This window comes from Macaca nemestrina, chromosome 9, assembly GCF_043159975.1.
Source record: "Macaca nemestrina isolate mMacNem1 chromosome 9, mMacNem.hap1, whole genome shotgun sequence".
NCBI classification, from domain to species: Eukaryota; Metazoa; Chordata; class Mammalia; order Primates; family Cercopithecidae; genus Macaca; species Macaca nemestrina.
In genome coordinates, this window is record NC_092133.1 from 93548281 (window position 1) to 93569467 (window position 21187).

A 21187-nucleotide genomic window follows, 5' to 3' on the forward strand; every position below is an offset into this window, starting at 1 on the left:
CAAGAGGCAGAGCACAGGCCGTCTTGAGGAGGACTTCATGTTCAAGTGCAGAAAGCAGGCAGGATTACCACCCATGGGACTCGGCCTTCTGTGATCCTGGCCAGACTCGTACTTTGGGACAAGCTAATTCGTAGTAGCATGTAAGTAGCTGGGGCCTGTGCATGCCAGGCAAAGCCAAGCTGGCTCAAAGAGCTATCAGCCACCTCTGCAAGGGTGCATCTGGAGCAGGTGCACCATCCAGCAACCTCAGCTACTCAAGCAAGCAGTGATGGCCAGGTTCCCACAGGCTGAGTGGCTTCTCCTAATGACTGATGGAGAAGAGGCCAGAGGAAACGCAGATGGCACATTGAACTGTTTAATCCATCTTAAGTTAATTTTTGTATAAAGGAGATGGCACCAGTCCATGCTTCAGGGCTCGTATGGCACTGTAGACCACAGAAGGCCACGTCCACTGGGTGGTAATTCTGCCTGCTTTCTGCACTTGAACATAAAGTCCTCCTCAAGATGGCCTGTGGTCTGCCTCTCGGCCCTACCTTTAGGGTGGTAGAACTGATGTACCATGTACCTCAGCGAGTGAGGTTGGTGGCTGGTCCACCTGCTCCTGGCACACCCTTGCAGAGGTGGCTGGTTGCTCTTTGAGCTTGCTTGGCCTTGCCTGACACGCACAAGCCTCAGTGCAACAACCGTGCTACAAATGGAACCATATAGAGGAAACGAGCAGCAGGCTGAGGAGCAGGGTATGTGCTGCCTTTGGTTTCCAGTCCATGTCTCGAGACTCCTATGGAAATGCAGGCTTCTTTGTTGCCAAGAGGCAGGCCACAGGCCGTCTTTAGTTGGTCTTTATGTTCAAGTGCATAAAGCAGGCAGGATTACCACCCAGGCGCTCGGCCTTCTGTGGTCCTGGCCAGACTTAGACTCTGGGAAAAGCTGATTTGGAGCAGCATTTAAGTAGCTGGGGCCTGTGCATGTCAGGCAAGGCCAAGCTGGCTCTAAGAGCAACCAGTCACCTCTTCAAGGGGGCACCTGGAGCAGGTGCACCATCCAGCAACCTCAGCTACACAAGGAAGCAGGGATGGCCAGGTTCCCACAACCTGAGTGTCTGCCACCTAATGGCTGATGGAACAGAGGCCTGAGGAAAAGCAGATTGCATGTTGAACCGTTTATTCCATCTTAAGTTAATTTTTGTGTAAAGGAGATGGCACCAGTCCATGCCTCCGGGCTCGTGTGGCACTGTAGGCCACAGAAGGCCGAGTCCACTGGTTGGTAATCCTGCCTGATTTCTACACTTGAACATAAAGTCCTCCTCAAAATGGCCTGTGGTCTGCCTTTCGGCCCTACTTTTAGGGTGGAAGAACTGATGTACCATGTCCATCAGCGAGTGAGGTTAGTGGCTGTTCTACCTGCTCCTGGCAGACCCTTGCAGAGGTGGCTGGTTGCTCTTTGAGCTTGCTTGGCCTTGCCTGACACTCACAAGCCTCAGTGCAACTACCTTGCTACAAATGGAACCATATAGAGGAAACAAGCAGCAGGCTGAGGAGCAGGGTATGCGCTGCCTTTGGGGCTCCAGTCAGTGCCTCAGGCCTTGTATGGTAATGCGTGCTTGTTGGTTGCCAAGAGGTGGACCACAGACCGTCTTGAGGAGGGCTTTATGTTCAAGTGCAGAAAGCAGGTGGGATTACCACCCAGGGACTCGGCCTTCTGTGGTCCTGGCCAGACTCAGACTTTGGGACAAGCTAATTCAGAATAGCATGTAAGTAGGTGGGGACTGTGCATGTCAGGCAAGGCCAAGCTGGCTCAAAGAGCAACCAGCCACCTCTGCAAGCGTGCACCTGGAGCATGTGCACCATCCAGCAGCCTCAGCTACTCAAGGACGCAGGAATGGCCTGGTTCCCACAACCTGAGTGGCTGCCACCTAATGTCTGATGGAACAGAGACCTGAGGAAAAGCAGATTGCATGTTGAACAGTTTAATCCATCTTAAGTTAATTTTTGTATAAAGGAGATGGCACCAGTCCATGCCTCAGGGCTCGTGTGGCACTGTAGGCTACAGAAGGCCTAGTCCACTGGGTGGAAATCCTGCCTGCTTTCTGCACTTGAACATAAAGTCCTCCTCAAATGGCCTGAGGTCTGCCTCTCGGCCCTACCTTTAGGGTGGAAGAACTGATGTACCATGTCCATCAGCGAGTGAGGTTGGTGGCTGGTCCACCTGCTCCTGGCACACCCGTGCAGAGGTGGCTGGTTGCTCTTTGAGCCAGCTTGGCTTTGCCTGGCATGCACAAGCCTTAGTGCAACAACCGTGCTTCAAATGGAACCATATAGAGGAAACGAGCAGCAGGCTCAGGAGCAGGGTGAGTGCTGCCTTTCGTGCTCCAGTCCATGCCTCAGGGCTCCTATGGCACTGCGGCCTCAGGGCTCCTATGGCACTGAGGTCTTGTTGGTTGCCAAAAGGCAAACCACAGGCCGTCTTGAGGAGGACTTTATGTTCAAGTGCAGAAAGCAGGCAGGATTACCACCCATGGGCCTCGGCCTTTTGTGGCCCTGGACTGACTTAGAATTTGGTTCAAGGCAGGACAAGCTCACTCGGAGCAGTGTGTCGGTGGCTGGGGCCTGTGCATTGCAGGCAAAGCCATTTTGGCTGAAGGAGCAACCAGCCACTTCTGCTAGGGTGGACCTGGGGTCCGGAGGGTGGTGGACCTCTGTGGGGCCTGCAAGCCTGTATTTTCCTTCTGCAGTGCCTGAGCAGAGGTTTCCCGAGAGGATCTGCCTCTGCAGCATGCTTCTTCCTGGAAACAGTGGGAAGTGGTTTTCCAGGGTGGAAGCCTCACCAGTGGTTAAGCACTGTCTTCTTGATGCTGACCTCGTGATAGTGAGTTCTCATGAGATCTGGTTTTATAGCAGGGTGTGGCACCTTCTTCCTCTGAGTCTGCTCCTTCTCCTGCCACGTGAAACATCTCCTTGCCCCTTGGCCTTCTGGTGTGATCAGGAGGCACCTGAGTCCTCCCAGAAGCAGAAGCCACTGTGTTTCCTTTGCAGCCTGCAGAACCGTGAGCCAATTAAACTTTCTTTATGGTCATACAGACAGTACTGTGAACTCAAGCCATGAAATGCCTTCAAGGCCTTTTCCCCATTGTCTTGGCAATCAGTGCTCAGCTTCTTTTCATGCAAATATCTGAAGCCTGCGTGAATTTTTTCCCTGAAATTGGACTTTTCTTTTACCACATTGCCAGGCTGTGACAAACATAGCTGACAGTGTAGAAGCAGGTTCAGAAGTGGATAAAAGACAAAGGTCGGGAGAGTTGGGAGAGCTTAGAAGACAGCAAGGTGAGGAAAAGTTTGGAGCACTGTAGAGAATTGTGAAATGCTTGTGATGAGAAGGCTGGCAGAAGGATAGACAGTGAAGGCCAGACTTAAAAGGTCTCAGATGAAAATGAGGAATTTCCTGTGAACAAGAGCCAAGGTTCCATTTGATTGGCCTAACAGAGAACGTGGCTGCACAGTGACCCTGCCCTGGAGATCTGTGAAACTATGAACTTGGGGGTGATGATTTAGGATATATCTTGTGGAATGAACATCTAGGCAGCATAGCTCAAGAGGTGTCCTGTCTGCGATGAGCAGCCTGTATTATGTGTGAGCCTAAGGAATGACCTTAAGTTGGAACTTCTATTTAAACGAGAAGCAGAGCTCAACAGTTTGAAACATTTGCATCCTGGCCAAGTGGTCAAAAAGAAATCCTATTTTCTTTTTGAAAATAGGATAGCTAACAGCTAATAGCTAATAAAATAGAAAATAGCTAATGGGGAAAATTCAAGAAGGCTCAGGGTATTTGCATAAAAAGGAGCTTAGTGCAAGCAGCCAAGACAAAGGGTAAAAGGCCTTGAAGGCATTTCAGAGACCTTTGCAGTGTCCCTTGCTGTCACAGGTCCTGGGGCCTAGCAGAGATGAATGGTTTCCTGGGCCAGCTGCATGGCCCCGCTTCTGTGTGCATCCTCAGGACACTGCTGCCTTCATCCCTGCAGCTCGAGCTCCAGCCATGACTGAAGGATGCACAGATAGAGCTTGGGTCACTGCTTCAGAGGTGGCTCCAAGCCTTGATGGCTTCCACATAGTGTTAAGCCATTAGGTGCACAGAGCAAGAGACCAGAGGCTCGGGAGCCTCCGTTTAGACTCCAGAGGATGTACAGAAAAACCTGGGTGTGCAGGCAGGAGCCTTTCCAAGAGCCAGAGCCTCATGGAAAACCTCTACTAGGGCAGCAAAGAAGGGACATAGAGGGTTGAAGCCCCCACACAGGGAGGCTGCATTCTCCAAACCCCAGATTCATAGACCCACCGACAGCTTGCACCCTGAGTGTGGAAAAGCCACAGGCACTCAACATCAGCCCTGTCCATGAGAGGCAGCCTTGGGTGCTGAACGCTGCAAAGCCACAGGCGCAGATCTGCCCAAGGCCTTGGGAGCCCAGCCCCCACGCCCCTGTGCCCCAGATGTGGAACAAAGATTCAAAAAGGATGATTTTGGAGCTGTCGGATTGAGTGACTGGCCTCCTGGGTAATGGATGTTCCTGTATCCTGTGAGTCCCATCTGTGTTTTGTTTTTCTTTCTGGCAATTTCTTTTTTCTGTCGCCTGGAATGTTTACCCGTTGGCTGTACAATCATTGTACCTTGGAAGTAGTTAACTTGCTTTATAATTCAGAAACTCAGGGGCAGAAAGGACTGTAGCCTTGTCTCAGATGAGACTTTGGGGTTTGGACATTTGAGTAAATGCTGGAATTATTTAAGATTTGGGGGACTGTAGGGAAGGCATCATTGTATTTTGCAGTGTGAGAAAGATAGGAGATTTGGGAGACCGGGGACAGAATAATATGATTTGGCTCTGTGTCCCTACCAAAACTCCTGTGCAATTGTAACGGGAAAAGTTAAATGTGGGGACTGGTGGATGGTGATTCAATCATGGTGGACAGTGGAGGTTGGAAGGTGGGGGTAGTGAGGAGCATTGCAGGGATTGTGGTGGGGTTCGGGGGAAAGGCAGGGGTGGGAGGCAGATCCTTCACAAATGGTTAAACACCATCTTTTTAATGCTGTCCTTCTGATAGTTTGCTTCATGATTTAGGGGCTTTGAGATTCAATGAATACTGGCCTGCTGGGTTTTGGATGTGCATTGGGCCTGTGGTCCCATTTGTATTATTTTTCTGGGAAATTTCTTCCCTTTGGATTGAGAAAGCTTACACAATGTAAGCTTCTTGTACCTTAAAAGAACTCCATTTGAAATTCAGGGACTCAGGCAGAAGAGACTGTAACCTTGTATTAGATAAGACTTTGAACTTTTTACATTTGAGTTAATGCTGGAATGAGTTAAGGCTTTTGGAAACATTTGAAGAGGCATGACTGTATTTTACTCCGTGAGAGTGACATGAGATTCAGTGGGAGGGGGTCAAGGGCAGAATAATATGGTTTGGCTATATTTCCCTAGAAAAACTCATGTGGAATTGCAATCCCGAATGTTGGAGGTGGAGCCTGGTGGGAGGTGATTTTATCATGGATGGGAGGGGGGTGGGGTTGGAGGGAAAAGGGGTGGGTAGGGTGGTGAGGAGTAAGCTGGCTGTAGTGTGGTGGGAGGGTGGGGGTAGTAGGAAGGAGGAGTAGCCTGCTGCAGAGGCAGAGGCTGGTGGAAAACCTCTACTAGGACAGTGCACCTGTGGCTTTGCAGGGTGTAGCCCCACGGCTGCTCTCATGGGCTGGGCTGATGTTGAGTGCCAGTAGCTTTTCCATACTGAAGGAGCGAGCTGTTGGTGGGGCTATGAACCTGGGGTTTGGAGGATGGTGGCTTCCTGCATAGGGGTTCCAAGCCCATGTTTTTCTTCTGCACTGGCATGGTACAGGTTTTCCCAGAGGCTCTGCCTCTGCCTCAGGCTTCTGCCTGGAAACAGTAGGGGGTGGAGGTGGGTTGGGGGGTGGATCCTTCACCAGTGATTAAGCACCATCTTCTTGATGCTGACCTCGTGATAGTGAGTTGTCATGAACTTCCTCATAGTGTTAAGCCACTGGTTGGATGGAGCATGAGACTAGAGGCTTGGGAGCCTCTGTATAGATTTTGGAGGATGCATGGAAATGTGTGGGTGTCCAGGCAAAAGCCTTCCAAAAAGGCAGCACCTCATAAGAAACCTCTACCAGGGAAGTGCAGAAGGAAAACACGGAGTTGGAGCCCCCACACTGGAGGCCACCATCATGCAGACCCCAGATTCATAGACCCCACAACAGCTTGTACTGTCAGTGGGGAAAAGCTACACGCACTCAACACCAGCCCAGCCCATGAAGGCAGCCCTGGGGCATAAACCCTGCAAAGCCACAGGTGCAGAGCTGCCCAAGGCCTTGGGAGCCCAGCCCTTACATCCGTGTGCCCTGGATGTGGGACAAGGTTTCAAAAAGGGTAATTTTGGAGTTGTAGGATTGAATGACTGGCCTTCCGGGTTTGGAGTTTCATGGGGCCTGTAAGTCCTTTCTGTGTTTTGTTCTTACTGGCAAAATTACTCCTTTTGGCTGGGAATGCTTACCTATTGCCTGTATAAGCATTGTACCTTGGAAGTAGTTAACTTGCTTTATATTTCAGAGGTTCATGAGTCTAAGGGTCTGCAGCCTTGTGTTGGATGAGACTTTAAGCTTTGAACATTTGTATAAATGATGAAATGATGTAAGACTTTGGGGTATTGTAGGGAAGGTATCATTGTCGTTGGCAATGTGAGAAGGACATGAGATTTGGGCCAAGGACAGAATAATAAAATTTAGCTCTGTGTCCCTACCAAAACTCATGTGGAATTGTAATGGGGAATGTTAAAGGTGGGGCCTGGTGGAAGATGATTTAATCATGGTGGAGAGTGGGGGTTGGAAGGTGGGAGATAGGGAGAATGGGGCGATTATGTTGGGGGTGAGGGGTGAAAAATGATGGTGGCATGTGGATCCTTCACAAATGATTAAACATAATCTCCTTATTTCTGTCCTGACAGCAGTCCCCCAGGGAGTGACCACATCACACATGCAGGGTCCGGGGAGCCTGGCCTGAGACATGCCCAGTGCACTGAAGGTACACCTGAAGCCCACTCCACCTGATGCCTCCACAGCCCTCACAGGGTCTGACCTCCCAGCATGTTCTTGCCTCTTCCTGCACCCCAGCTGCCCACCTTGCCTGTTCCCTGAGTTCCTCCATCCTGTCCAGCAGGATGGGATGGACAGGGGGACAGCCTGTGTGCACATTTCTTGGCAAGTGGGAGTGGCACACCATCTCTGGGAGGCACCATGGTTCCTGCCAAATCTGACCCCAGGACTCTGTCCTTGAGGTGGTTTTACCAAACCCCAAACCCAGAACTGCGGTTGTGGCTCAGGGGTCAGTACCTGCTAGTGCCAGGACACTACTGGGAGGCTGGGACCTGACCAAAGCCCATGGTGTCTCTGACCTGAGGACAGGGTGTCTTGGGACTATAAGGCCAGGCAACCAATGGCCATTGGGTCATAGGGGTTCAGCCCCAATATTTGTCCTTCCCTGGCTCCTTCTGATTCAGGGCCATCAGGGCCCTGGAGCCCAAGACTCAGCATCCAAGGTCTCCTCCAGGAATCCAGGCAGCTCAGCATACTTTATCGCTTGTCATCTGAGAGCAAACATGTAAAATCAGATGCACAGAAAAATGACTCAAAGTGCTTACTGACTAGAAGAAATCTAGGAGCAGCAAGAAGGTAATGCGGAAAGGGAGGGACCTCCATGACTAGTGTCTGCAGAGCCAGGGGTACAGGTGCCCAGTGCTGTGGCCTGGCACCAGCTGACTCTCAGAGGGTGGGTGGCACACTGTCCTTACCCAGAGGACAGAAGGCCTGGTCACCAGCTTTTCTACCTGTCCCTGTAAGCATCACATTGCTGGAGGAGAATTTCATCCCAGAGCTTGGACCATCCTTAGCTGAGGGGCTAGGGCTTGTCTCTTGGTGACGTAAATGAAAAAACAGGTCCAGATCAGAGTTCCTGACATTGAACACTCATCCATTCTTTGAATCATGGGAGGGGAGGCCTGGTACTAGGTGGACCTAACCTCTTTGAGGAACCACAGAGCCCAAGGCTGGAAACCTCCAGAATCCTCCACCCCCGATCCTCCCTGGGACCCCTGTGTCCTGTCTCACCGAGCTCTCTCTCCCCGGGGACCCTTGTGGCCTGTCTCACCGAGCTCTCTCCCCGGGGACCCCTGTGGCCTGTCTCACCGAGCACTCTTCCCTCCGTAGATGTCTCGACTGCTCTGTGAGGGAGTTCCCTTTCAGGTGTGGGGCAGGGCATGGCCACTCCTGCTGGATGTCTATATGGTGGAAACCAAGGGCCTAGGGAAATACCAGGTACAGCCTTTCCACGCTCATCCAGCGCAGGACAAACAGGCCAGGTGGTGTCAGGAGCCCAGATCTCCAGCTGGAGGAAACATCAACCCTGCAGTGGGAACAGGGGCCCATTGTACATCCTAGGCACAGACACCACAGGTAAGCTGGGCTTGGTACCTACCCCTCCCCGGATACAGAAAGAAGCCAAACGAGGAGTTTTGTGCAGAATGAAGCCTCCTTCCTTCCAGAAGCACTGCTGACTGTTTGGCGGTTGCCATTTGTGGCAGTGGGCCTTTTGTTTATTCTGAGGTTGGGCTGGTTTCTCCCCTTGGCCCTGACCTACAGATTATAAAGGAGAACAGCGAGAGGTCCCCAGGAAACATCCACAGATGGCATTGGAAATAAGTCACCTTCTGAGAAGCATGTCATGTTCTGGGAGGGCTAAGGCATCGAGTAAGGCCTATGGGGTTGGAGGATCCCTGGGCAGGTGGGGCAATCCACAGCCTTGGGTTCTTCCCATGGGAATCGGGAGGTCCTGAGGCAGAGGTAGTGGTCCCACAGGAGGAGTCACAGAGCCACCAAGGGCTCTTCTGGCCCAGGGAGCAGTCAACACCATGGACTGAACACCTGCTGGGCTCAAAGTCCTGGTCCAGACTGGGGCATGTGGGGCCAGGAGGGAACTCGGAGTGGAAGACAGAGAGACAAGTGTGCTAAGAGGGCAGCCATTTCTGGAAGTAGTGTGATCCAGAGATTTTGGCTGGGAAGGGCTTCCAGGGTTTCATATGTGTTGTGGAGCTGCTTCCTCTCCCCAGCCTCACCCTGCAGAAATGCCAGTGAATATGTTGCCGCCATCTTGGAGCTCAGTGCCCTCATAGTGTAACGGCAGCAGCAGATCTGCCTGTGCACGGACTTCCTGTACTACCTCATTCCTGAGGAGCAATGCTTCTGCAGGGCCTCTGACTTGGTGCACAACTTCAAACACCATCATCCTGGAGCAGTACTGCACCCTCACTAGCCAGGGTGTTGATGACTTCCTCAAGGCCAAGGCCACGTTCAAGGCTTCTGACTTCATTGAGGCACTTGTGCTGAGAGAGGCGGGCTTCTCCGGGATCTTAATTCAGGAGGTAGAATGGAGCTTGGGATCAAGCATCTGATGAAAGAACTTGCACTTCATCTGGAAGGCTCTGGGGAGCCATGGAAGATGCTGGATAAAGGTGTGACATTCAGATTCATCTTAGAGATGACTGTAGAAGGCTGCCTAGGAATGAACAAGAGCCAGGAGACCAGGGAGGGAGCTTGTGGGGCAGGTCTGGAGATAGCAAGGGAGGGATCCTGCTTGGATGAAAGGTCTTCAGGCACTGTCTCAGGTTACACTCAGGTGCCCTCAGAGCTAGTACATTCAGAGTCTTGCCTCCAGGATGAAAATGGGAAGGAGTTGTCAGACGAGGACATAGAAATGGAGGCTGGCATATTCATGAATGCCGGTGGTGGTCTCGGTGTGGGACTACTGTGGGAACAGGGGTCCTTCCATTCAGGGATGTTGTGGATGGACCCTACATCACTCCATTCTGCCCTTCTTTTCCCTCCTTTCATTCTCCCAAAAGCCTCAGTGCATGAGTGCTGTTCATCCTCTGGTGCTGAAGCAGCCAAGGGTCACAAGCCTGCCTGGCTGCCTCTGGGTATGACAGCAGAGCCAGTGGCCTCTACTGGATCCTGTACAACTTCACAAGACACCCAGACACCGGGAGTGCTGCCAGCATGTGGTGCAACAATCCTGAGGGACCACAGTCCTGAAGACATTGAATGGTGGGTGCAGGGCCTCATGGCCTGTTCCCCAGCCCCTCTCATTGGCTCTGGTCCAGGTGGTGAAGGGGGAAAATGTTTTTGTCAGTTCTGCTATGATTGCCTAGCAAGAAAAGGAGCAGAGCCCAGGAGCAGTAAAATCAGTTAGTAAAGTCAGTTTTCTTTTCTGAACTACATTTCTGCCATCTGTAAGTTGAGGGGAATTCCTTCTACCCTACGAGGCTGCTTGGGGAATGACTGACAGTGTGTGTAGAGCAGGTACCACCAGCAGGCATTTGGTGTCCAGACCGCTCCTCTTCCCTCTTGATTTTCTGACTGCATTTGCATTTTGTTCCCAAGACCTTCACTCCCCTTAATTTTGCTCTTCCCTCTGATTCCCACCTTATCTTCTATCCCATGGATTCACCAGGATCTGAGTGGGTAACAGTCATGTATGCATGTGTGTGTATGTACATATACCCTGTGTTGGTGTTGGAGTGTGGTGTGTGTGTGTGTGTGTCAGAGAGAGAGAGAGAGAGAGAAAGAATGTGTGTGAGAGAGAAGAGGGAGAGAAAGAATGTGTGTGTGCATGAGAGAGAGAGAGAGGGGGAGAGAGCAATAGAGAGAGAGAGAGAGGGAGTGTGTGTGTGTGTGTGTGTGTGTGTGTGTGTGTGTGTGTGTGTGTGTGTTGGGGTCACTGAGGGACTGAAATTCTCCACCCCAGGCTGTGCTCATTGCTGGAAGTGCTGTCAGGGCCCTTGCCGTTGACCCTCCAGGTCTCATTCTTGCAGTGCAGGCAGGGCATTCTGGAGGAATCATGCCCTTGGAAGAAGCCCTGAGAAGTGACTGGTAGGTAAGAGTGGATAAATACCCAAACTCCCTTGCTCTGGGTAGGATGACTCTGAGACACATGTTCTATGCTGTGTCTCAGAGGTACCCAGCAGGGCTGAGTCCTGACTGACCACAGTGGAAATTTTCTTGATGAAGGTCCCTTTAACTGCTGCATTCCATTCCTGTTTCAGTTCTCCACTCCTGTACTAGTGTTTCCTGCAATTAGTACCCTAAGGAAGAACTGGCAGCATAATTGCTGTCCTAGAGTCATCCCCAGATAAAATTTTTATACTTGAATCTTTGCCTCAGGATCTACTTCCAGGAAACTCAAACTAAGACACACATTTTTATTTCAGCTCCTCCAATCTTCATAGACCTGTCACTGTGCTGTTTTTACCAAAAATGATCATGAGGATCAGAGAGGGAAAGTCACTTGCCTAAAGTCACACAGCTGAACAGTGGTGGAGTTCAACTTTGACCATGGGCTGTCTGATCCCAAGGTATATACTTGTTCCTCTCCCAAGAGACTCCTCTCTTATCAGGCTCAAATGAATGAAAGGAGGATGTTAAAGGTAGGATCTCTGAAGCCTGTGCCAGAGGAACCCCAGCTCATTGCTGGCGCCTGTGTTCTCATTCTTACCTCATTAAGAGTAAAGTTTATTGAGTTTATTAAGTATCTTTAGTGAGAACTGGGACCAAACAGATTTTCTGACTCTAAAAGAGATATTTTTACAGGAACAGATATATACCTATAAGTATACAGACACGCATACACGTATTTCTTTACTGATCATAATTCATGTCAATGAGTCCTTATTAGAATGTGGGATGTATAAATGTAAGATAATTTTCATGTTAAAATTGACAGATACATATTTAAATAGTCCTAAAGGAATTTAATTATTTTTCTTTTAGAATTTTCCATTTTTAATGTTATTTTTATGAGAAACTATGTAACTTTATTGATAATACATGCAATAACCCTTTGTTTTTCACATTGAAAATACAATGTATTCTGCAAATAATTAAAGCCTAATTTTGTATTAGCATTTTAAATTTTCAATCTTTTTTATTATTATTATACTTTTAAGTTCTGGGACATATGTGGAGAATGTGCAGGTTTGTTACATAGGTATACACAGGACAGGGTAGTTTGCTGCACCCATCAACCTGTCATCGACATTCGGTGCTACATTAGGATGTGGAGAAATAGGAACGCTTTCACGCTGTTGGTGGGAGTGTGAATGAGTTCAACCGTTGTGCAAGACAGTGTGGCGATTCCTCAAGGATCTAGAACCAGAAATACAATTTGACCCAGCAATCCCATTACTGGGTATATACCCAAAGGATTATAAATCATTCTACTAAAAGACACATGTGCACGTATGTTTATTGCAGCACTGTTCCCAATAGCAAAGACTTGGAACCAACCCAAATCCCCATCAGTGATAGACTGGGTAAAGAAACTGTGGCACATATATACCATGGAATACTCTGCAGCCATACAAAAGCATGAGTTCATGTCCTTTGCAGGGACATGGATGAAGCTGGAAGCCATCATTCTCAGCAAACTAACACAGGAACAGAAAACCAAACACCACATGTTCTCACTGGTAAGTGGGAGTTGAACAACGAGAACAAATGGACACAGGGAGGGGAACATCACACACTGGAACCTGTCAGTGGGTGGGGCGCTAGGGGAGGGATAGCATTATGGGGTTTAATAATTTTAAAATTCAATTCTATTGAAATTTTTACTCCAAGAAGCCATGTGTTTTTGAGAGCTAATCCTGATATATTCAAATCTTAATGACTTAAGTTGATGGAGCGAACTTCTTTTAAATTAGTGATTCCCCAATTTCCCTGACTGTTGGAATTTCCAGGGCATGTTGAAAACACAGATTATCCAGACTCTTACCTCTGCAGATGTATTTAGTGGTTCTAAAATGGCACCAAGGGACCTGGATTTTTCCCAGGGTCCCTGTGTAATTCACACTCATGAACAGGCAAGTTTGGGAAATAGTGCCTTAAGGAGATTTTTCACTGAGCAGTCTTCATTTGAAATGAAGATCATTTATCTTCTAATACCCATGCTTCCTCTTTCTCCTGCTCTCTTTATCTCCTGCTGTCTTTCAGTTCCTAGAAGCTTTAATTGAATGACAGATCCTAGTATATCTGTACCTACTAAAAACCACACTTCTGAAGCGACATGGCCACCAGAAGCCACAGCTAGTCTGCCATGTAAAAAAGGAAAGGTTCATGTGCCCTGAGGGTACAGGGGTGAGAGGCAGGGGAATGGAGACCCCCACAGCCAGCAGCAGTGGCCCTCATCACAGCCCTCTGGGAGATATGAAAGGAGGTCAGACGGTGGACAGTAGTCTTGCCTTCGTGCTATAGAACACGTTGTTAACACCAAAAAAGCTGATCTCTTCTAGGGGAATGGTGAAAGCTGATGCTAGCACTTGTGCTTTTTGTTTGTTTGTTTGAGATTGATCTTGCTCTTGTTGCCCAGGCTGGAGTGCAATGCATGATCTCAGCTCACTGCAACCTCTGCCTCCTGGGTTCAAGCGATTCTCCTGCATCAGCCTCCTGAGTAGCTGGGATTACAGGTGCCCGCCACCATGCCTGACTAATTTTTTATTTTTAGTAGAGATAGGATTTCGCCATGTTGGCGAGGCTGGTCTCCAACTCCTGACCTCGGCCAAAGTGTTGGGATTACAGGTGTGAGCCATTGTGCCCAGCCTGTGATTTAATTTAATTTAATAATTGCACAGCTTCAAAATGACAGCTAAGTAGCTGACATAAAAATGAAAATTCTGTGTACTTTGATGTTAGCAGGCTTAATATACAAACCAGAATATGATGAAATTTTTCTTAATCAAACAGAATAATTTTCACATAGGCAGGCCATTGGCAGGCCATTCAGCATCTGGCTTATGTTTGGGCCAGGCTGGGTGCTTCATAAAAGTCTGGAGGGAAATACAGAGGCCAATTCTCCATAAGCATTAGACTCAGAAATACCTTGCTTCCCAGTGAAAAGTTTAAATTGACTTTCCCGCCACCTTCATCAAACTGAGGTTGGTCAACACTTATCACCACTGCCACTGGACAATTTGACTTCCAATTTTGCTACCTGCTCTACAAAGATACCCCCTTCCTTCCTTTCCTGCATTCTCCCTACAACCTCATCTTCTTTTGAGTTCATCCACTCTGTCTCATCATTGTCCATCTCTGCTTCCCAAAACCTTATATAGTACAGAAATTGACCAATCAAGATTACAGTGTCGAAGAGCATCCGTTTACTGAATAAGGCAGCTGGCTCCTGGGGGCAGAAAAATGATTAGACACAGAGATAAAAATCATAATCCCTACTCTCCTGGATTCACTGTCCAATGGGGAGACAGACACATAAGCAAATGCAACTTGATAACTACAACAGTCAAGTGAATTATATAATCCCGACTGGAGAAAGAGAGCAAATGTTATCATAAGACAGTGTGTCCAGTACTTACTCTCTAACAGATTTCCTGATGAACGTCTAGGCTTGCCAACTTGTTGCATAAGAAAATTGGAACATGGGGGAGGGGAAGTACGTATGCTTCTTGGTATTTCAATCCATAAATGCATAAATAATGTAACTATTAATGATATCATCATGTTGATTCAATAAGTTTGAAACCAAAATTGAGAGTCATCTTTAGAAGAAACTGTGTATGTGTCTATGTGTGTACACATGTAGATATACACATATTGCTTTCTGAAATTTTCAATGACTTTGTGCTTCTTCTGAAGCAATTCAAGTTTAGCATTTGAGATCCATGGGTCAAAATATCTTCCTGAGTGTACTGAAGAACATTTAGATTAATTTCAGACATGTATTTTGGTTTACATAGTGTTTTTTATCCATACTAACTTATTTACTGTGTTTAAAATAAATTGAGAATAACAGCAGCAACCCTGAGTTGAGTGAAAGTCCTGAGAAGGGCATTGCCCAACCAGTGCATGTGCATGTTTACACTAATCTCCTGTCTGAACCTTGGAAGTGGCTCAATGAGCTAGCAGATGATCTCTTTGGCTGTATTACAAATGATACTTTATTTTTATTTGTTTCATTCATTCATTCATTCATTCACTCATTCATTTTGAGACAGGGTCTCACTCTGTCACCCAGGCTGGAGTATGGTGACGCAATTATAGCTCCCTGCAGCCTTCAACTCCCAGGCTCAAGCAATCCTCCTGCCTCAGCCTCCTGAGTAGCTGGGACTACAGGTGCACACCACCATGCCCAACTAATCTTTAAAACTTTTTTTGTAGAGACTGGGTCTTATTATGTTGCCCAGGCTGGTCTCAAACTCTTGGACTCAAGCGATCCTCCTTCCTTGGCCTCTCAAACTGCTGGGATTACAGGTTTGAGCTACTACATGTGGCCAGAAATGACATTTTAAAACCAACTATTACCTATGCAGACATATGATGCTCTCCGGTTGTTTTATTTAAAAATGGGAACGCCTTAGGTTTATTGGCTCATTTTGTTTTATCAAAGAGCTTAAATGCAGTTGTGAATATTTCTGTTTACCCTCATAATAGCCTGAAAATTTACAACGAATATAATTATTGCCATTTTCACAAGTAGAATTAGAATAAGATAAAACAGTGGAATACAGGTGTAGCTAAGAGTAGCAGAGGTAAGCCATCTATAGAATATTAAAATTTCTTCCATGTGCATTGTTAGAAATCTATAAAACCAAATTTTTTTCATGCCTGTAATCCCAGCACTTTGGGAGGCCAAGGCGGGCAGCTTACCTAAGGTCAGGAGTTCGAGACTAGCCTGGCCAACATGGTGAAACCCCATCTCTACTAAAAGTACAAAAATTAGCCGGGTGTGCTGGTGGGCGCCTGTAATCCCAGCTACTCAGGAGGCTGAGGCAGGAGAATTGCTTGAACCTGGGAAGTGGAGATTGCAGTGAGATGAGATTTCACCACTGCACTCCAGCCTGGGTGACAAGAGTGAGGCCTCGTTTCAAAACAGCAACAACAACAAACAACAAACAACAAACAACAACAACAACAAAAAAAAACCCAACATTTTCTAATACAAGCAAACTCACTAAGCTTTATGAGGCTCCCATTCCTGCAAGTATTATCCTTTCCATGTACCCCAACATTAATGATAGCAACCGATACTAGCCATGTGACATACAATCCCAGCACATTGTTGGGCTCTGATGTTTTCTAGGAATTTTTTCTTTACAGCTGTAGTGAAATGAAGCTGTATTCCCTCAAGACCTGGTTTTTATAAACTCTCTATTTTTGCAGTTGAGGGAAAATAGTCTTAGGTCAGTCAATCCACTGTTGACCCAGAAATGGAATGAGGTAGGATTATTGTGAAGATGGAGAGGTGTCTGCAGCATCCTACACTCTTTCCCAGCTGCTAGGTGACCATATAATTAAAATATCCTTGATATTTCTGTGTAGTTTAAGTTGTTTTTAATTCTAGAACCTCTCAATCTTTCTCTATTCAATTTAAATGAAAAGGCATTTGAGTATCCAGAACACACTCAACACTCAGAAGCAAAGCAAGAAAAATGGAAACATAATGGTCAATGCCCAAGTTCTCCCCCAGGATCAAATGAGGATTAATACTGAGAGTTGTGATTCTGAATAAGTCTTAACCTCATGAACATGTTAGTTGTTCAAAAATTTGTCATGTCAGCAAGGTGGTAACACTGAAGATTTTCTACAATCGAAATAGTATAGTTATGTTCTGTTGTATAAAATAGAAATAAATGTACCACATTGATCAGCAAAATCACACTAGCATATTCCAACAGCTTAATTTTTAAAAAGCTATGTTATATTAATAATTTAACCACATAGATCTGAGCTAGAATAAATGTTACATATTTAATTGACTAATTTTTTTGCTCTCTTAGAGAGTTGTAGATAGATTTTGGGGTTATCAATCAAATGGTTCTGACTTTTTTTTTTTGAGATGGAGTCTTGCTTTGTCACCAGGCTGGAGTGCAGTGGCACAATCTCAGCTCACTGCAACCTCTGCTCCCTGGTTCAAGTGATTCTCCTGCCTCAGCCTCCTGAATAGCTGGGATTATGGGCACACACCACCATGCCCAGCTAATTTTTGTATTTTTAGTAGAGACGGGGTTTCACCACGTTGGCTAGAATGGTCTCAATCTCCCGACCTCATGATCTGCCCGCCGTGGCCTCCCAAAGTGCTGGGATTACAGGTGTGAGCCACTGTGCCCGGCTGGTTCTGACATATTTTTAAGAAAGATTAGGCTGATGCTATGGTAACTCAGTTATTCATGATACATGTCATCTTGAAAGTAGGAGTATTCAATATTCATGATTTTGAAGCTGTTTCAGAGTGCTATAATCACCCCACTTGACAGACTTCAGAATTCGTTGAAAATCTCTGGAAATAATTACCAAGTTATTATCACAGGCTCTAAACAGACCTTCAAAATGCATTACATAGTATTGGTAAAACAGATCGTCAGTCTGCCAAAAGTAGTCACTTTGATTTGATTTGCCTTGAATGAAATTTTTAAAATGTAAAGCTAAAGTCTTCAGGATCACTGCACTGGGTTTCTATGGGACAACACTGAACAGGGCTGCCACTGAAACACCTTGGATGAGAGGCTCAAACTCCCTGAACACAGCATCCAGCACACTACTGGGAGAATGACTGGGACTCAAAAATGTGTGCAATGAATGTACTTATGAGCTTGTTGGAGAGGAAGTAAAGAGGTTGTATGTAATTACCTCAAATTAGTACTACTACAGAATAATCAGTATTGGTAAAGTAAAAGTAGCACTAAAGTAGTACTAATAAAGTAGTACTAATAGCCCTACACTAGTAGTAGTAATAAAGTGGCATTGCTATTGATTCTATCCATCTATCTACCTACCTGTCTGGATGGGAGGGCACAGGATTTGACTGATAAGATAGGGCTTAGCAGTGAAAAGAGCTCATGTATGCTTTAAGCAGGTATGCACTCAAACTTGGTATCATGTGACTGTTCTGAATTCCAGAACCATGGCTAAAGGGTGGAAGTTTTGTTTGACTGTGTCTCACATTTTCCTTTTGGTCTATTGTCTAACACATGTTGCTAGAATTCATTTTACTCTACCTTTTATGTGCAGACAACGCTGTTATTGACGAGATCACACCCAAGCGGATCGGAGATTGGCCCAATACTTACACCTACACCAAGGCCTTGGGAGAAATGGTGGTGCAGCAGGAGAGCAGGAGCCTAACCATCGCCATCATAAGGCCCTCCATTGTGGGAGCAACGTGGCATAAGCCTTTCCCAGTAAGCCCACTTACCTGGATTCTGTGTTTTGCTTTCAAACTAAGGTTTTTCTAGCCCAATTATTTTCTGATGTCTTTCTTCTTCTCCTCAGGATTTATAGCTAAATGCAACCAATCAAATATGAACGCATTATACTAGGGCAAAATCCCACTTTGGGATCATGAGGCTCTTTCTCGCAGTTACCCTGACTATCTTAGAGATCTTAAATTAGCTTCTAACTACTCTAGTCTCAAAATTCCCATGGGTGATGTTTTTATATCTTGGCTTTCCCACTATAGCTTAAACAGACCAGAATGTTCTTGATGGCCAACTTGATAGTATTGCAACTAACTGCCAGGGTAAACAAGAGTTACAAAGCTCACAGAAGGATCTCAGTTTGGGAATAGTAATTTTTTTTAACCTCAGTATACTGCTGTGTCCTTCTGAAAGTATTTTGAATTATACTGTCTTCTTCAAAGCAGGTCTGTGAAGCTTTGGGGGCAGATAAATTCCAGCTCCACCACTTACTGGCAATGCGACATTTTTGAGTTGTTCTTTCCATAAAACAGGACAGATACTACTTTGGAGAGTTGGTTTAATGAGACAATGTATGAGGAGAGGAGTGCTCAGACTCTAGTAAAAGGCGGGTCCCTACTGAAAAGGCTCAATTAATATTAGTCCCTTCATCTTCTCCTCCCATATCTCTTGTCTCCCATTATACACATTTCAACTTTTATACTGTAAGGTAAAGAGACATAATAAGGTCAGCTGAATGGCTTGGGGCTTAGGAAACAAACTCAAAAAGACATTTCCCTCTAACTACTCTTAAGCATAATCTTTCCTGTAACATCTTTAAGCAAGTCAACACACATTATTACCAATCATGTTTTCAATGTTCTCCTAAGGAGGCTAAAATCAGGACTGAGGTGGAGAAGTATGGTTGGCGAATTGCTTAGCAGATCATGGTATAAGGACAAGGTCCACCGTAGCCCTTAAGATGTCACAAAACGCTGCAAAACCATTCATGGCTCCTGCTATGAACAACAATCCTGGCCAAATTTTAATTATTGGACAAAGTGCACAAAATAGCCAATGCTTTGCCATTGATCTTTGGGATCTTAATAATACTGAATTAGATAGTTCTATTAGCTGGTGTCTCAGTGCCCTTGTTTGAAATTTATTGAGATTAGACTGCAGATGTTCCAAGATAACAACAATTTTCTAAAATGTGTAACCAATGGAAATCTTCTTTCTTTTAGGGTTGGGTTGATAATCTAAATGGACCTAGCCGACTCATTATTGCGGTATGTATAGGGATGAAGAAATAACTCTGAAATGTAGTGGAGGAATAGTAACAGAATTCTTAGTGCTGGCTTAGCTTCATTGATCCAAAAACGTAAATGCTACTTTACTATCAATTGAAGCATATTATTTCAACTATTCTGGTTATAATATGAAGGCAGGATGAAATTATTTTTATTCTTTTAGAATTTTTTATCAGGAAAACAGGTAAACCGCTATCAATTACTATTTAAGAGTTCTATTTTGAAAAGTCTTTGAGAATTAAGGATTTTTCTTTTTTCTTTTTTTTTTTAAAAAAAAAAAACTTTTTTAAACTTAAAACCAGCAAAAGTCTTATAAAAATGAAGCAAGTAGCCCAAAAAATGCCCACCTGCCGCTCTATATACAGTAATGCAATATTTGTCACAGTTTTGTACAATATTATAAAAAATGTCGCAGACAGTACCAATTAAGGCCCTTATTTCTCATAGGACATCAAGCCTTATGACCTGGTGGGGTGGGAGGGAAGATGCCACTTAATTATTGCACCATTTTGAGAAACAGAACTCGTCAAGGCGAATAGTGGTCTTTTCCCACCTGGCCTTCAGTCACAGATGGGGGCTGGGGCGGTGGCGTCGTCTTCAGACCCTCTGTAGCCACACTGTGCCCTGCCCGCTTCTCTGGGTGCAATAAATACCGGTCACAGTTTGGGAGGGGGCCTTGCGCAGGTGGGCGGGGGCATCTGGGCTGCATGTGCCGCTTCCTGTACAGGGCAAGGTGGGCGGAGTGCGAGAAGGCGCGGTGGCACCAGTGGCCCTGAAATGGCCAGTGGCCCCTGTACTTGGGGTGGCAGAGCCATAGCTTGTCTGAGTGAGCAGCTTCCCGCTGCATCCATCCCAGTGGCAGTGGTTCGGCTTGTCACTTGTGTGCTGCGCGGATGTGCCTTTGGGTGAGATCTCTTGCTGTGGGGCTTGCCCTAGCCGCACAGGCACACATGGTGGTGCCTTTCCCAGGCCAGGAGCGGCCGCCACTCTTGGACTTGGCCTCCAGCAGCTCCAGCCGGGACGCCGGCGCCACCACGAGGAGACCGCGGGCGACTGGGGGTGCCAGGCCTAGGCCCAGGGCTGTGGCTGCGGCGCCAAAGCTACCGAAAATGGGCGGGGGTGGGGGTTGGGGAGCTGGGAGCTGGGGGGCGCCTCATAAAGGCTGGGTTGGGTGTCCTAAGCCAGCGCCACGGAAGGGCAGCGGGCAGGAGGGGCGCGGGCCAGTAGGGGCTGAGGGGCGGGTGTCGGGGGCGGCAGGGGGGGACCCGGGACTTCGCATGCATGAAGCCGCCGGCCCGGGGCGCCCTCGTGTTTGAGGCCGCGAGGTCCATGGGTGAACCCGGGTGCGCCGCCCTGGCCGCCGCTGTCCGCTTCAGGGGGCCGGGCCTTGACCAGGCGGCTCGGCAGCGCCAGTAGAAAGCGGTTTAGCAGGCCGGGCGCGGTGGCTCAGGCCTGTAATCCTAGCACTTTGGGAGGCCGAGGCGGGCGGATCACGGGGTCGGGAGATCGAGACCATCCTGGCTAACGCGGTGAAACCGTAAAAAAAAAAAAAAAAACCGCACACACACCGTAAAAACACAAACACACACACACACC

At 47.1% G+C, this 21187-nt stretch overlaps 1 protein-coding gene across 4 annotated transcripts; it reads left to right on the forward strand.

The window, feature by feature from the left end:
- Positions 1-8432: 8432 nt before the first annotated feature.
- On the forward strand, positions 8433-19856 carry LOC139356338 (fatty acyl-CoA reductase 2-like). Of its 4 annotated transcripts, none has more exons than XM_071070115.1 (6): positions 8433-9554; positions 9945-10146; positions 10847-10971; positions 12487-12566; positions 18118-18287; positions 19526-19856. In XM_071070115.1, the coding sequence occupies exons 2-6, from the start codon at positions 10144-10146 to the stop codon at positions 19592-19594; spliced, it is 447 nt and encodes a 148-aa protein (XP_070926216.1). In that variant the 5' UTR covers positions 8433-9554; positions 9945-10143; the 3' UTR covers positions 19595-19856. The 4 variants fall into 4 exon arrangements, with proteins under 4 accessions (XP_070926216.1, XP_070926219.1, XP_070926218.1 ...); XM_071070118.1 differs by lacking the exon at positions 8433-9554 and adding an exon at positions 11310-11453 and having other exon boundaries at positions 9564-10146; positions 10847-10975; XM_071070117.1 differs by lacking the exon at positions 8433-9554 and adding an exon at positions 11310-11453 and having other exon boundaries at positions 9564-10146.
- Positions 19857-21187: the final 1331 nt, after the last annotated feature.

What these genes read in the sequence shown, in the direction of transcription:
- LOC139356338 (XM_071070115.1), top strand. An exon ending in AACACCACATGTTCTCACTG is followed by an intron (nt 12,567 to 18,117) that starts GTAAGTGGGAGT and finishes TTTTATGTGCAG; the next exon opens with ACAACGCTGTTATTGACGAG. An exon ending in CGTGGCATAAGCCTTTCCCA is followed by an intron (nt 18,288 to 19,525) that starts GTAAGCCCACTT and finishes TCTTTCTTTTAG; the next exon opens with GGTTGGGTTGATAATCTAAA.